At 38.0% G+C, this 16,047-nt stretch overlaps 1 protein-coding gene across 2 annotated transcripts in view; it reads right to left on the reverse strand.

Moving 5' to 3' along the window:
* The window catches only part of ANK3 (ankyrin 3), a 101,772-nt gene that overhangs the window by 68,381 nt on the left and 17,344 nt on the right, over window positions 1–16,047 (reverse strand). For both annotated transcript variants that reach the window (XM_021699504.2, XM_044916035.1), the window contains exons 4-6: window positions 10,178–10,284; window positions 5,069–5,293; window positions 2,130–2,284 (exon numbers count right to left, since the gene is read on the reverse strand). In XM_021699504.2, coding sequence (XP_021555179.1) covers window positions 2,130–2,284; window positions 5,069–5,293; window positions 10,178–10,284 — 487 coding nt within the window. The remainder of the gene's footprint in view (window positions 1–2,129; window positions 2,285–5,068; window positions 5,294–10,177; window positions 10,285–16,047) is intronic.

The raw sequence follows: 16,047 nt of genomic DNA on the forward strand, positions 1-16,047 counted from the left end.
AACCTACTACGTTGGCATTTAAGAAACACTAGAAACACGGGGGGCACATGGGTGGTTCAGTCTGTTGAGCAACCAACTCTTGATTTCAGCTCAGGTCATGGTCTCAGGGTCGTGGGATTGAGGCCCGCATCGGGCTCCACACTCAGGAGGGAGTCTGCTTGAGAGTCTCTCTATCCCTCTCCTTCTGCCCTCCCTCTGCTCATGTTCTCTCTCTCCCCCTCTCTCTATAAATAAATAAATAAAGTAAAATCTTAAAAAAAAAACACTAGAAACATGAAAATATTTATATACTCTATTGTCCTTAATCAAAATAACTATCCTCTCTGGAAAGCCCACTTCTCTTCTTCTCTCCATTTTTAAATCCTGCATCATCTATATTCTTTTACTATTTTCAAAATGCTAATTCAATTCATTCTCTTGTGATGTATTCTTTTTAAAACTTTTAATTATGTTTTCTTGTCAATTTCCTTATAAGAGAATGACTACATTTCATGCTTTAAAATAAGGTAATAAAAATTAGAACTCTTAATTACCACTGCATGTCTATTAGAAATCATTTGAAGTTACAGATGGCATATGGTATAAATATCAGTATCATATATAAACATTTAATGATACCCATTTAAGATGACTATTCTTCTGGACCTTAAATCTAGGGGTTTGTAGGAATTTTCCTCTTTAAGTTTATTTTCCTCTCCACGGGGCACACATTTCTAAAATCAATCAGTGGGATATAGTTAAGTCTTTGAAAACAAGATAGGACAAGATTTCAACATCAGCGCTGCTTCTTAGTTTGGGTAACCTTAGTAAGCGACTTGACTGGTCTGAACTTCAGTTCCCTCATCTATAAAGTATGATTAAAATTACCTACTTTACAGTACTATACTTTTGTTTTAAATTTTCATATAGAAAGGAATTTATCACTGCCTCATGAATGGTAGAAACTCAACAATTATTAGTTTCCTTCTACCCTGCTGTAAAAACATCTTTAAATTCTTGGTTGGCTGTGATTAACTGTGTCTTATACAGAACCTTCAGCAGGACATTATTTTCTCTAGAGTGAATAATGACAACAGCTAATATTTATTGAGGGCTTACTGTGTGTCAAAGGCTGTATTTCACAAGTGCTTCACAGAATTATTTTTTCCCAGTCACAACCCTATGAAGGAAGGAAGGTGATCTCTGTTTTACAGAAATAAAAGAGGCTCACAGGGACCAAAGAATTCACCCACGGTCATCCCTCAAACACCCGAGTTGGTCTAGCTCCTTTGTCTTCCCTTTGAAACCAGAAGACTATGCTGGATGCATTCCAAAAGCCAGTGAATTAAATGCTAAGACAGTGAATTTTATGGTATGTGAATTATATCTCTAATAAAGCTGTTCCTTAGAACAATTGCTGAATTTGTAGTGATTAGGAAGTCAGTATAAAGATTCATTCTGTGCTGAACTTGGTCTCTGATTGCTTTTTACTTTTTAAAGGAAACCTCTGCATCCAGTACCTAGTCTCAAAACAAGTCTATTCCCAACGTCTAGTCAGAAGACCTCCTTGGTTCTGAGGGTCAGATGACCGAGGGAGGTGACATGCTCCGATGAGCATGACATGCTCAGCCACGTGGCCTTACTAGGTCACGGAATACGACACAGACTCCAATTACTCGGCTGCAACTTATTTTTTTCAACGGAAATTAAAAATTCACGAAGAATGTTGAAATAATCGGAGACAAAATGGAGATACAGGAAAGGATCTGGAAATAATTCCAAAAATAAAATGTGAATGTATTTCCTTAAAAATGTTCTGCATGCTCTGCATACCTTCCATTATTATTCACCCTATCTACACATCTTGCACTTAGAAGACTCTCTTGGGTTTTGGAAAGATGAATATATTTGACTAAAGGCCGAAAGAATCATCAATGTAATATTTGTACATTAATATTGTGAGAAAAAAAGTCTGTCGGATTAAAAGGACTTCCTGCCTGAGATTCAGAAAGCAGCAATAAATACCGGGGACCCGGACGCCCAGCTCAGAATACAAACGCGGGGCGTTCAAGAAGCGCGAACTTCAGTGCGGCCAGGCCTTTGATTTCGACCTGCCGACATTTCCAGAGACAAGGAGTCATCGTAATTACCTTCGTCCATGCCATTAAGCAGTTCGGTTAAATCTTCATTTTTACTGTCAAACTGATGCTCCTTCCACGTCTCACCATTTTCACTTCGAAGAACAATGAGTTCTCTCTCTTTTCCTCGCATAGACCCAAAGTGAGGGATTTCCACTATGACAGGGCTGGAAAAAAAATCCACATTATTTTGCTATCAAATGAAATATATTTCTAATATCGTACTTTCAAAAACAATTTCATTTACAGTATTCATTTGAAAATCAGAGGTGCCACTAAGGTTGGGAATGACTTCAAAGCTGCAGAATCATTTGCTAATTAAATATGTCAGAAGCCTGAAAACATGCCATCATTCATTCATTCGTGAACAATTCATAAGGGCCTACTGCATGTTAGGCATTTTGATTTAATCAGTGGAAAATATTCAGCACATATAAACAGGATTTTTGAATCAAGGAATTGAAAGTTATTAAAATAGACCATAAGAAAGTCGGTCCATTTTTAAAAACACGATAGCTGTATTATATTATACAAAAAAGCTAATGATTTAAAAGGACACAGTCATTTCTTTGAAAAAGAAATTCTGCAGATTTCCTACTTTGAAAGGTCACAGGTGTTTGTTCCTTAGCAAGCAAACGAGCGACATAACAATTCACTCCTTCCAACAGTGACTTTCTTTGAATTTTATGGCCTACACAGTGAAGGCAGTTTCTCTCATTTTTAATTTGTGAAATGGTAGTGGGCAACTTAACTTCCTAACTCCAGCATAACCTGCACAGGAAGATTTAAACTTCTGAAAAAGTCCTTGCTCGTTTGGAATTGTAATACAGCGATATATTAATTTTTTGACAGTGTCCTTTTGCCAAAGAATGTGAAAGGGTGGCTGCAAATTGAAGACAGCCAATCAGGCACAGGAATAATTTTGTTAACTTTTAAAATAGGGTAAATGCTAAAAAAGATGGATGGAAGTAAGCAGACCACAATCACACACAGTTTATGTAGTTGGATTGTGCAGCTTTATTTTATGACATTTAAGTAGACAGTATCATTATTCTCCTACAGAGGTTGTATGTAACCTCACCTCTTAACCTATGTGTTTATGTACATGTGATAACAGGAGACACAGGTTTAAATAGGTAAGAGCAGAAAAAGGGAGAGTCATTGTAATGATCCAATAACACAAGTACATATGAGCATCTCATTTATTACAAAAGCATTCACTTAAAAATGGGATGATAAATACAATTTTTCTTTTGGCAAAATAATTAGAATTAATTCAAATTAAGGATTTAAAATTTTTTATAGTGCCTTTATTTTTTGATAGGTAGAAACAAAATCAAGTATTCCTAAGAGTGTTAATATTTTCAAGAGTTAAGATATTTACCATAGTTTTAACCACATCTGATTTGACATTAATTTTTTTTTTTTTTCAGAACTAGATACAATCTTTGCAGGTTAATGTATCAGATACTGTCTCTGTAAATATTTAAGGAATGTGGCTTTGTGTAGGACATTCAACAATACTGGAGAGAAGGTATGAACCAGGGCCTTTGACGAAGGTGAAAGCCAAGCATAACTTTTCATAACAGGTGTCTTCATGCAGACTGCCAAGGCAAATCCACCAGTCAGACAGACAAGCAAACAAACAACAAATACCAACACATTTCAGCTTAAACAAAACAAAACAAGACAATTTAATAAGTTTAGTAGAATATTCTATTTGCTGCCTAGTTGGCTTTAAGTATCTTTTATTCCCAACATTTATCAAATTCAGTTTACTTCTTGAGGACTTTTGTTTCACAAAGCCCATAAAGATTACTTGGTATGCATAAGTACGTACTTTTAAAAAACTGTAACTCCAGACACGTACATATATATATATATATGTACACATATATATATTCATACACGTATGTATCATTTACAGCAAATGTTGATTCAAAGCCTGCAAATACCTTCTTTTACGCTGGGTTAAAATTAGATCGTCAGTCCGTCTTAAAAACTATCGTAACCAGTTGAAACATTTCAAATTAAAGAAGGGTTTACAGAAGCACAAAGTTATGGAGCAGAAGGCTTGCAGTGAATTCCACATGCTCGGAAAGCACAAGGTAGAAGTAGCAGTGCTACAGTTAAGTCAAGCCACTATGATTTCTGTGTCTTTCAGGGACACACATCAACTGAAAGCATTAAAAACTGAAAAGATAAAAATAAAATTAAGACAAGAAGAAGACCATGGGTGTGACAGAAAAAAATTGAAAATGGAAAAAAGAATTGTAGACATTCTGTATCTTGTCTATAAAGATCCTACCCAATAAATTTTGTTCCTTGAGGCCCAAGCTGCAGGATTCGGCTAACCAAGCTCTCGCCCTCATTTACAGGGGGAGGATTGGTAGGAAGATGCAGTTTACTGAATAACATCCATGCAGCAGGAAGAGAAACGAGAAGGGGAAATCGTGAACAAACTGTCCGTCACGACAGAGCCTGCCTGATTTGCACCCAAGTGCCACCTCAGAAAATGAATTCATTTTTCCTGTCTGCAAAGTCCCATATCACCATGGATTATTTCCCTAGGAATTATCTTTAAAAAAGACATGTACCCATAGTAGCCATTTACTCAACGCGGTGAGATAGTTCCGCCATCTATATTTTTCCCTAAGAATGGTGCCTTGACTTCCACAGGGGCCGCTGGGGTTCCGTGCACTCACTGAGCAGAGAACATGCTTCTTGGTTAGTAAAAGCTTTGGCCAGCAAACTGAGTTAAGGAAGTATCAGCCTACTAGCTTTTCAGAGAATTACACAGCTTTTGTGACCTTTGACACTACACGAAAAGTGTACTCGATCAAAATGGTCCAACTAAGTAGTTTTAATAGTTAACTATTTGACTTAAAAAGGGTAAAGAAAATCAAGTATATCATACAAGGGCCAAGGTAAAAATTGGCAAAACAACTTACCCTAAAAATTGTGCCCCTGCAGGACCCATTTCTACCAGCCTACTGGCTAATCCCTCTCCTTCCACCATGGGGGGTGGGTTGGCCAGTTTATGTCTCTTTACCAAGCGGCAGGTGATGCGGGTGGGGGCCGTGCACTTGCGTGGAGGGATGATGATTCTCATCCCGTGGTGACGGCTCCCTCTCATGGAGCCGCCTCTTGCATCCACCATAAAGCTAACCAGAAACCTGTAGGGAGAAGATCGGAGGCCAAATCAAGGAGAGAAACACGCCACCTTCACAGTAGGTTTTGAGATGTTAAGATTTAAAACGACAGACAATGTAGCTATCGTTTCCTCTCTTTAAAAATAAATCGGAAGTAAATACAGTGGAGTGACATCAAACATGCATTCAACTTGTGAACTGGGCAAAAAGTGGGACGAGACAACCTATTTTCGGTGGGGCATTGGCCTCCTAACAGAAGCCAACCGCTTTGTCAGATGTTCAAATTGAGGAACAGTGAATGTTTCAAAGCTGGCATAAAAACTGGCTCTTACAGGACCGTCATGCATGTAAAAATCCAAACTCAGACCGCTCTGTGTGGTCTCTGTGGATGACTTCAGCTATATTCAAGCATCATTTTAACTATAAATGGTGTTAGCCAGATGCTGACTATGGAATCTCTCTCCCTGACAAGTCAGATGAAACTCCACAGTATGTCTTAACATGTACAACTCATAAAATAAATATATACTTAATCATACAAAATACTCTAATTTTTACTACCACAAAGAATATAAGAATAAAAGCAGATGACTAGTTTTGCTCAGGCAATTTTGATGGAAAGGGATTTAATCTTTTCAGTATAAATTTGGCATTAAAACCCTTTAAAATAACCTACACTTGAGTATCTGTATGGCCATATAAAACTGAACAGACTTTTAGAAAATGTCTCTAAATTATATACTATAATTCTGCCATTGGCCCTTCTATTAAAGCTAATGAAGAAAAATTATTTGTCTGCATGTAGATGTGAAAATGTAAGGAAATTAATAGTATCGTATCTGGGTTATAGCATATTGCAATTCCTGATTCCTATCACACGCTCATGGAGCGTCCTCCTCGAATCTTTGGTATTAAAAAGCACTCTGGTGAACGTACACCAATGAGTCTGACCTATGGAAGAGTGCACGTCAGACAGAAGAACATACGTCCCTTTGCATTCCAATGTTCACATGTGAAATTATGCTTATTACTGGGACAGCACCACATGTTGGTAATTAGAAAGTTATCTGAATACCTATAGTATTGGGGGGAGGGAATAATCCCATCCATCAAAATCCTCTACTATAGTTTATCTAAATACAGTTCTAACATCCTGCAAACAGGTTTTAGGACTTTGCATGGAGGTCCTAGCTGGGGACCCTTTCCTTAAGACGATGCTTCTTGACCTTGGAAGAGGAACCTTTTCACAAAGCAAACTGACCTGCCATCCCCGTGGAGAAAGGCAATAGCATGGGGCTCATTTTTCAGCCAGTCAGATGTTCAGAACCAACTCTGGTCATCAGTTAGGTGGAATCATCTTCACACCCTTCTGCTTATTTTGGATTTGGCCATTTTCCTCGGGATTACGTTTTTTTGGTAACATTAGACCTACTTTGAGAGCCTGGAACCAGTCTAATATTCAAAGTAAGAGGGGAAGAGACTGACCCCCTCAAAAACAAAACAAAACACAGACCTCCCACGTCAAAGACAAAGATACTTGTTCACTTGTGCAAGTGTCCACATGAATTGCCTCCAGGGCTAAATGATAACAAGGCTCCTGAAAGTGCTCTGGTGAGCCCACATTGTCTTAGATATATACATACTTAACAACTACCTTTACTCAGTAATGAAGACAATAGGGCAACTTTATAAAGAAGCCTAAGACAAAACCTGATCCTTCCCAGCACTCAGTAGTGAAAATCAACTCGTGATCAGGAACAACAGCAACAGAATGGATTAAAAATGATTCAGGATAAACTCTGGGGGCCACCTGGCTGGCTCAGTTGGTAGAGCATCTGGCTCTTGATCTCAAGGTCATGAGTTTGAGCCCCACGTTGGGTGTAGAGATCACTTAAATAAAACTTCAAAAAAATAAACTCCGGGTTTGAAAATTTGGTTGTATTAGTACAAATGGACACTGGAGTGTTTACACAGGGAGGGCAATGTTTGCGCTGGCAATAAACAGCTGATCTCAACAACATAGATGGTAATTCAGATCAGGCCTGTCTTGCTCACTGCTTGCCTTGCGCAGCTGAGCACAGTTCCCAAATACAGTAAGCACATGACAAATGTTAACTGAGTGACCAACTGAACAAAAACTCTTGTGTTAAGGGTGCTTAGGAACTGCCTAGGTCAGACGAGGTTACTGATACTAAAAATACATCTATATGAAAAAGATATATATAAAAAACACTTGTGGCTGAGCAGTCTGAAGGTCGTATAAGAAGGTTATCCATGTCAATATAAAAATACCCAAACTACAAAGAATATCAGAACTATATGGAAAAAACAAGTCTTAGAAGATTTTAACGACAAATTAGAAGAAGCTCTTTCTTTGGGTTCCACATGGCACCCAGTGGCTAGCGGGTAGTCATTAGCAATCATTTATTGTTCTAAGGTTTTCAACTTGATAGAGCCAGTAGACTGAGGAAAGGTGAGAATACATGTTAAGCAGGATAGGGTCCTGTTATTCAGTAACATCATGAAATACAGTGATTTGTTTTCCAAACTCACCCGTTACATATTCTGTGCAAAATGAAATTTCATGCAATATAACTTATTAGAAACAAATCAAAAGGTGATGTTTAATCATATTTGCTGTATCTTATTAATATTTAAAGCAGGAATACTACAAATGATCCTAAAACTAACACATGAATGTTTCTAGTTTCAAGAATAGCGGGAAGACAAATGCTGATACACTACAGACATTGACACGTCTAACTGTGGGAAAACTTCACATAAATTAAAAATACAAAAAAGGGTGGTACACATAAAGGACACAGTTATCACCTTGAATCATACTGAGGAAGTGGAGAAGAATAGCTGCAAAATAATTTAGAAAGCAAATGGGAAAAATTAATGTAAGATAATTAGAAGCAGGCAACAGAAAATGTCAATGATAAGCAAAGGAAAAATAAAAACCATCAGAAAATGAAGCCAAGGCATTTGGCATTTGTGGGACAACCTGGAAAAATATTCGCCTTAAGTGGCTACAGAAGCTATTCCACAGATGTGGCATTAGTGAATCATTTCCAAGTGTCTACCGAGTCTATATTTTCGTTTTCAAATAAGCCCACGCTAACTGCCATTACTTTTGCTCTCCTGGACATGCCTACTGCCTTCAGTAAATTCAAGAGGAAGGAGAGAGAATTTGTGTATTCAGATATTTCATTGTCTCCAGTGTATGGGAAAGTTTACTTCTGATTTTATTATTCTGTCCTCCCTCAACTTCTCATTTGAAGTTCAAACTATCATTTGAAGCAAAGCACAAGAGTTGACTAAATTAGACCCTCGTACTTTTCTTTCCCATGTAGAGAATACAAGATGCTGGTTCTAGGTCTTTGTAACATGGCAACAATTCACCAAGCTTGATACAAGGAACTCTTGAACATGCTGTTCACTGTGTCCCAAGTATTTTACATTTTCCTTCTCAACTGTTTTTTGTTTTTTGCTTTTGCAATGTTAGGCCCATAAACATCTAACATCAGTGGTGTAAATATTTTAAGCAATTAAAAATTAATTTACTATAATTAAATATTGTTCTGATTGAGTTAAAGAAATGCAATGTTAATGAGTCAAAAGCCACCATGTAATTTATAGTTTATAAAGCCCTGTCATGTCAATTATTTCCATTTGAATGATAATTGCAGCTCTTCGTGCTACAAGCCAATTCTGTAAGAATACTTTAAATAACCTGCAGCATTACTCTGAGCCTGACTTTTTGTCTACAAAATGGGGATAATGAGTAAAACCTATCTCACAGTGTCATTTCAAGGTTCAAATAAAAATTAAGTAAGATAATACATGTAAAACATTTAACACAATGCCAGGCACATACAAAAGTAAACATTAATTTTAATTAAATTTTAATTTATTTTAATTAAAAGCAGCAGAAAATACTTCATGTAATACATACAGCATTTCAGAAATGTTAATTATTGTTCATTTATTTAATTGTAAACTAATCCACCCTTGTCCTGGATCACAACTAATTTATGGCCTAAATGTTGGTTTCAGAGGTGAAAACACCTGGATGTTTTCATCAGCTCAATTATTTCCATTCCATTTGTGTGGATTCAATTAGCCCATGTTTTAATTACCTATAGGTGAAGAATCCCACATCTAAATATACGCTGATTATCAATTCCGCAGATGGAGCAGGTCACCTCCTACCGCCTACCCCAGATTCTGCCGACCAGTGGGACAGCAGGAAGGAGCCTGTCCCATGTGGTTTTTACCACTGCACCCCTGGGGTACACACATTGGTACATTCACTCTTTAAAAGTGAATTCCTTTCTTTCCATTTTAAAATTAATTTCTCTTCTTCTAATTATAATTTAATACCTTAATCATAATTTTATTTTAGGAATGTAGAAAGTACCAAACTTGATCTGAAGATTTCAGGCTCAAAGCAAAGCACAAAAGCAGTCAGCGAGGTAAATGAACAGTTATACCTACATATTTAATTTTTCATTAGAAAGGAAAATCAGGGACTCAGAAATAAAACTTCATTTGAATAAAGTAAAATTAAGGGACATGGCTAGATTTAATTTTTTTAATTGAAAAGAAAAATTAAAGACCTGGGAATAGTACCAAAACAGGCAAGAAATTTTTATGCACCAATGCTCTAATTCTTTTCCTTTCTAACACTGTGCTTTTTTCCAACAAAAAATAGATATACCATTTTGCTCAGGAAAAAAATTGACTAATGACTTACAAATATACATCACATATACTCACTAATGAAGTCTTCAGAAGACCAATATTTTATACATATGAAGCTTGTCGATATGAATTTATAACTCCAAATAATAAATGTAATGTTCATTTAATAGGATAAAGAAAAGTGACTTTTAGATTACTTACCCAGAATGAACAGGACTTGAGACAAGATTGACATTGTCCAAGGTATCTGCAGCCCAGCTATAATGTCTTAGAGAATCTGAGTCAAATTCTCTTGTGAATGTTAGATGCTGCAAAATAAAATGATATATGCCATCAACAACCCACACAAGACACGGTGTCTCTGTATCTACAAAATACACCTGTATGTCTCTGTAAGTCCAGATAGTCAAAATAAACAATTTGTACTAAAGGTCTATAGGTCTCTATTGAAGTTTCAAGAATAGGAACCAAAGTTTATTGATATGTTGTATTATTACAATCTTTTAAGAAAGCATCTTGAGTAACTGGCACAGCAAAAGGAATATCACAGATTTCAAATGGGAAGTAGACATAAAGCACGTCTGCTGATTACTATAGTATGATCATCGGCTTGAAGAAAGGCATTTGAGATGTGACCTGAAAAGCAACTTTTCCATGAAACACAGTATACAACTGATTGCAAAACTATGATTATTTTGACTTGGGTTTTGACATTATTTTCTTGAAAATGAACAATGTGAGTCTGTCAGTTCAAGGAAAGTAACTGATGGCAGTAGTTGCTAATGATAAAATTTGAGTTTTCAAGCAAAAATTAGAATTTCAGAAACTTTATGTCCACCTCTGAGATGAGCTCAGTGGTGATATTAACAAATGCAATACATTCGTTTTGGTAAGAAACGGGTATCAACAATATGAAGATTTGCATAAATTAGTAAAGCAATATTTTCCAAATCACCAATGAACGATGTTCTATCAACGAAAGGTACATTCAATGTGGAAATGCTAATCATGATTTTAACGACTTGAACACATCTCCAAATTCATCTTACAATTTTAAAATTCTTTCCCATATCTGAAAAAAAAAAAAAAATCTTGGTGACTTTTGTTTTTCCAAGTGGGTCAGGGCAGCTAGCAGAAGCCTACTAACCACCAGATAATTCCGGAAATGGGCTCGGAGTGCGGCAGAGCACAGCTGAGGCACAGGAGGAGCTGAGGGGCTGCCCTCGGAGAAGGGGAAGACCCTGAAGAGTTGAGCGGACTTTTTGTTGCCATTTTTAACTTGGGTGCCTTCGTCCATTATCCGTGCAGACAGAATTGGGGCTTTGTACCTCCTATAGGCCACCACTGGGCAGTAGAAAAACCAAGGGGGTTTCGGTGGAGATTTGGGCGGCTACAGATTTCTGTGAAGAACATTTGCTGAATTCTGGGGCTGTGCAGAACAGACAGCTAAAAACCTAACTAGAAAATCTCTAAAAGGCACAGTGGTGCTTCTTGGCAGTTTCATGAGGAAAAGATTGAGTTTGGGACTCGTCAAGGGACGGGGTCACGCAAGATTCTCACATAAGGATCCTCACAAAGGCCAGGGACAAACCCGAGGTAGTCTGAGTTTACCAGGGCTGCAAACAGTTTTTGCCTCATTGCAGCAAAACCTTGACTGCATGGAAACAATCAGCCAGCACTCTATTTGCCGAGCAGAGGCAGGGAGCACGCTCTGTGGAGAATTACATCATCATCGGGTGTGTCGTGCCTACAATTTTTTATATATCATGTCCGGCACGCAGAGAGAAACTGCCAAGCATGGCCAGAGCACAGGAACAAAAACAAAATAAAAGAGATACCATAAACAGACTCCCAGGTCATCCTACATTTTGAAGTAAGCAAATAAGAACTTCACAACAGCTACGATTAGTATGTTGAAGAAAATAGAGGAAAAAACGGAGGAAAGAAATTAAAAGGTGGATGATTTAACAGAGCCCTGGAATATATGTAAGAAATCAAATGGGCATTTGTTCACTTGTAAATACAATGTCAGTTCTTGACAAGACACGACAGAAAACAGGATTCGAAAATTGGAACTATAAATGGAAAAATGTACAAAAGAAAGGATTTTTGTTTTTGTTTTGTTTTTTAAAGGTTTTATTTATTTATTTGACAGAGACACAGCGAGAGAGGGAACACAAGCAGGGGGAGTGGGAGAGGGAGAAGCAGGCTTCCTGCCGAGCAGGGAGCCCGATGGGGGGCTCGATGTGGGGCTCGATCCCAGGACCCTGGGATCATGACCCGCAGGGAGCCCGATGGGGGGCTCGATGTGGGGCTCGATCCCAGGACCCTGGGATCATGACCTGAGCCGAAGGCAGATGCTTAACGACTGAGCCATCCAGCCGCCCCAAAAGAAAGGATTTTGAAAAAGAACGGAAACTACGTGTTTTCCCACGTGTAACTGGACTCTGGGAGGAGGAGAGTAGGACAGAAGCTACCTTTGAGGAGGGAAGAGCTTTCCTTTACTGGTCCCCAGTCAGACAGGGACAGAGCCTCCAGGCAGAAACTGGTAAGTCTTCTCCGGGATTTCCCAGTGACTTAGGATTCACTGGGAATTTCGATTTCCCAGTAAAATGTCCCTGGCTTTTTACTTGAGTAGAAATCATGGATGGCAAGCCCTCCACCATGTGGAGGGCTTCCAGTGAGCTCAGTGGTGATCAAACAGCCAAGAGTCACCGCACAGTTGAGAAGTACCTAATATGAGGAATAAAATAAACAAGCAAACAGAACAAAAGAAAATTGGAAGAAACAGGGATTTTAGGGAGAAGAAAGCTTAAAATTTTTCATTGATGTCCAGAGAATCTTCTTACGCTTATAAAGCAATAAAATACTAAACCCAAAACAAAACAAAAAACCCAGAGAAAAAATAACTCATAGAAAATAACAAATATCATAGCATTGAAGTTGAAAAAATATCTAGAGGTTGGGGGAGACTTTCAAATGCAGAGGATAGGAGAACACACAAGAAAGCAGAGGATTATTTCAGGAATTTCCTGAAATCCATTTCCTTTCTCAAGAAAAAAAAAAAAAAAGTTCCAGGAAGAGAAAATAGTGAAATAGAGAAGAAATCAGAAATACTTCAAGAAACTTCCCTAGAGCAGAAGACCTGAGTTTCCAGAGTAAAAGGACCCACTTGAGTGACCAGCACTATGAATATAAATTCACTATAGCATATCATCATGAAGTTTCAGAACTTGGAGACAAAGAAAGAGCCTACAAATTAAGAGAGGAAACATGATCACAGATGGCAGACTTCCCTCAGACTTTTAACAGCAAAAACTGAAGTTCAAGGCAATGGAGCAATTCCTTCAATGTTCTAAGAGGAAATGATTTTCAACCTAGAATTCTAACACCAGCCAAAAAAAAAAAGGTATGAAAATAAAACTAAGATATTTTCAGAAATATAAACCCCCCCCAAAATACATTTCTCATGAACCCTGTAAGGAAACTACTGGAAGATGTACTCCATCAAAATGAAGGATTAAACCAAGAAAGGGGGAAGACACAGGGTCTAATGTAAGAACATAGGGAATTTTCATGGTGACAGTGAAGGAAGACCCAGGAGAACATCCATGCAGTGGGCCTGCAAGGAACTTGACACGTAAGAAAGCTCAAAGAGAGATGAATTAAGCAGATGAAATTTATAGAACACCTGACGAGTGTGAACATATTAGAGGAGATTGGCACAACTGGGTTGGAGTTTGGGGGTTGGACTAGGGATACATAAAGAGAACACCAAGCAAATGAAAAAAACTCTAGGGAAAGCAAAATATTGTGCCCAAAAGCAAATGTAGTCATAATACACTTCACATCTGTGGATAACATTTACATAAGTATAATAATAGAAGCACTAAATACTGGTGTAGCCAAAATAAAACACAACTGTTTTGGGAAAGTGGGGGGATGGAAAGCATGCATGGTGGGAAGGAAGAGGTATTCAAAAAATAAAAACATCTTCCATTTTGGAAAGTCAATAAATAATTCCTGAAATGGGCAAAAGCCAACAAGAGGCCACATATACATATTATTTAGAGACACAGAAGCACTTACAAGATTGATCAAAAGGCACTCTAAGCAGTTGTCTCTGGGGAGGAGAAATTGGAGGCTGAAGGTGTATATGGGGATTCTTCTTCTTTCCTAATGAGTACATCTTATAAAATGACATGGCTTATTTGTTTGTGTAACTTTGATAATAAAACATAAATTTAAAAACTTACTGTGAATTACAAAGATTTTTTAAAAGGCCTTGAAATCAAACTGGAAAAGAGTAAGAGGCCACAAGAGCAAGGTCCTAACCCCACAAGAGCAACACATCATCAATTTAAAAAGTTCCCTGATTCTACATGGATTAACTAAAGATTATGTGTTGGTGTTAGTCTAGCCTTATTTACCAATTTTACTGACTTTTGTAGACCCCAACCAACTAACCTTCAGAATAGGGCCAATGTTAATATAAAGTGGGTGGTGATGCTCACTTTAATTTTTTAGCAAACTATATATAATTCCTACATTGGGGGCCCTGAGGTCACTTTTCACAAAGGACCCATTTAAAAAAAAAAAAGTTCTAATAAGTAATACCGCTCCTCTTTGGTAATTACAGTAAATTATTTACCTTTGGTACTCTTAGCAACATGCACTGGCAACATTAATTATTGAAACAATGAATTATACCACGCAAGAAGGTATCACCGCCATCATGTACTATTTATGGAGGCGGGAGCGTGCCAGCACCTGGATTCCAAGTCCCTGCCAGTCCTTCCTGACTCCTTTACCCTCCAAAGTCTCTGCCACTCACTGAAACTTTGTCATCACACAAATGAACAAGTGTATAATGAACAAATACACTTGGTCAGAATGACGACCTGTATACCCCAATAGTTGTCCCAGTTTTTTTTTTCCCAGAGAGGTTTGCTTAGGTTTATGAGCAATAAATGAGACCTACCAATTTTAATAAGCTAAACACAAAGAGCTTGCTCTTCCTGTGCTGCATCCATCTAAACACAAAATAAGGCAATTTGATAGAGCCTATATTTTTTATAGAAAGAGACTGAATTTGTAGCTTCACTTCTGAGCTCCCTGTCTCCAAATACTTATTTCTACCGATTAGCATTTATTTAAAACTGAAATGTCAAATTTCACCTGCTTATTTATTTTAATAAACAATATGAATTCCAGAATGTTCTGACATGTTATTGTGAATGGCACTGTGGTACCAGTGAAAAGCTTTTCCTCTATTTGGTTACTGAACAAATAGACATTTAAAACGATAAACAGAATATCACATTATGGTGATGGTTAAAAAAGATGAACTAGATTGGCTCTTAAGCTTGCCACAGCAAGGAGGGGTGTTCACAGGGTTTAATGGAAAAAGTTGACAGCCTTAGATTTAAAAATCGCCTTTGCGACTTGTTAATGGAGAACACATCATTCCCACTCATGAGTTTTCCATTTTGGAAAGGCAACTCAGTTGTATAACTGCGGGCCTCTTCCTATCCCTTTATATTCACTCTGGCCCTGGAGATGTGGAATGACTTATTTGTCCGATAGATCTGGGAAAGGGAGCTGGGAAGGCTCTGCTCAAACCCAATGTTCACTCTCTTGGGCTTGAGCTTGGTCCCAGAGAGCGAACATGCCCCTCTTGTCCCCGAAGCTTACTTCCTTGAAGGGTATGCCTGCCCCGGGGGTTGGTGATGTGGGCCACTGGGGAGGGGATGTGCCTATTTCAGGGGTTCAGTTAGCAGGCCTAGTTGGCTCAGACACTCAGCCAGCCCTCAACCTGGCCTCCATCAGGAATAAAGGCAATATTCTGCCTTTGACCTTTCCTTATCTTTTTTTATTGAAAGCCCTTTTGGAGATGCCCCAACATGGCTTCCGGCTTCATGATCCTAAGTGTGTTTCTTAGCTTTTTTCAGTCTTAGTTTCTTCATTTGCAAACTGAGGGCTGGTTGCTGTGGAGATTAAATAAAAATGTACATCAAAAATCCGGCACCGAGGCCAGTGTTGGTGTGGAGTCATATTAATGTTTCTTTCTA

The sequence above is a fragment of the Neomonachus schauinslandi genome, chromosome 6, assembly GCF_002201575.2.
Source record: "Neomonachus schauinslandi chromosome 6, ASM220157v2, whole genome shotgun sequence".
Taxonomy (NCBI): Eukaryota; Metazoa; Chordata; class Mammalia; order Carnivora; family Phocidae; genus Neomonachus; species Neomonachus schauinslandi.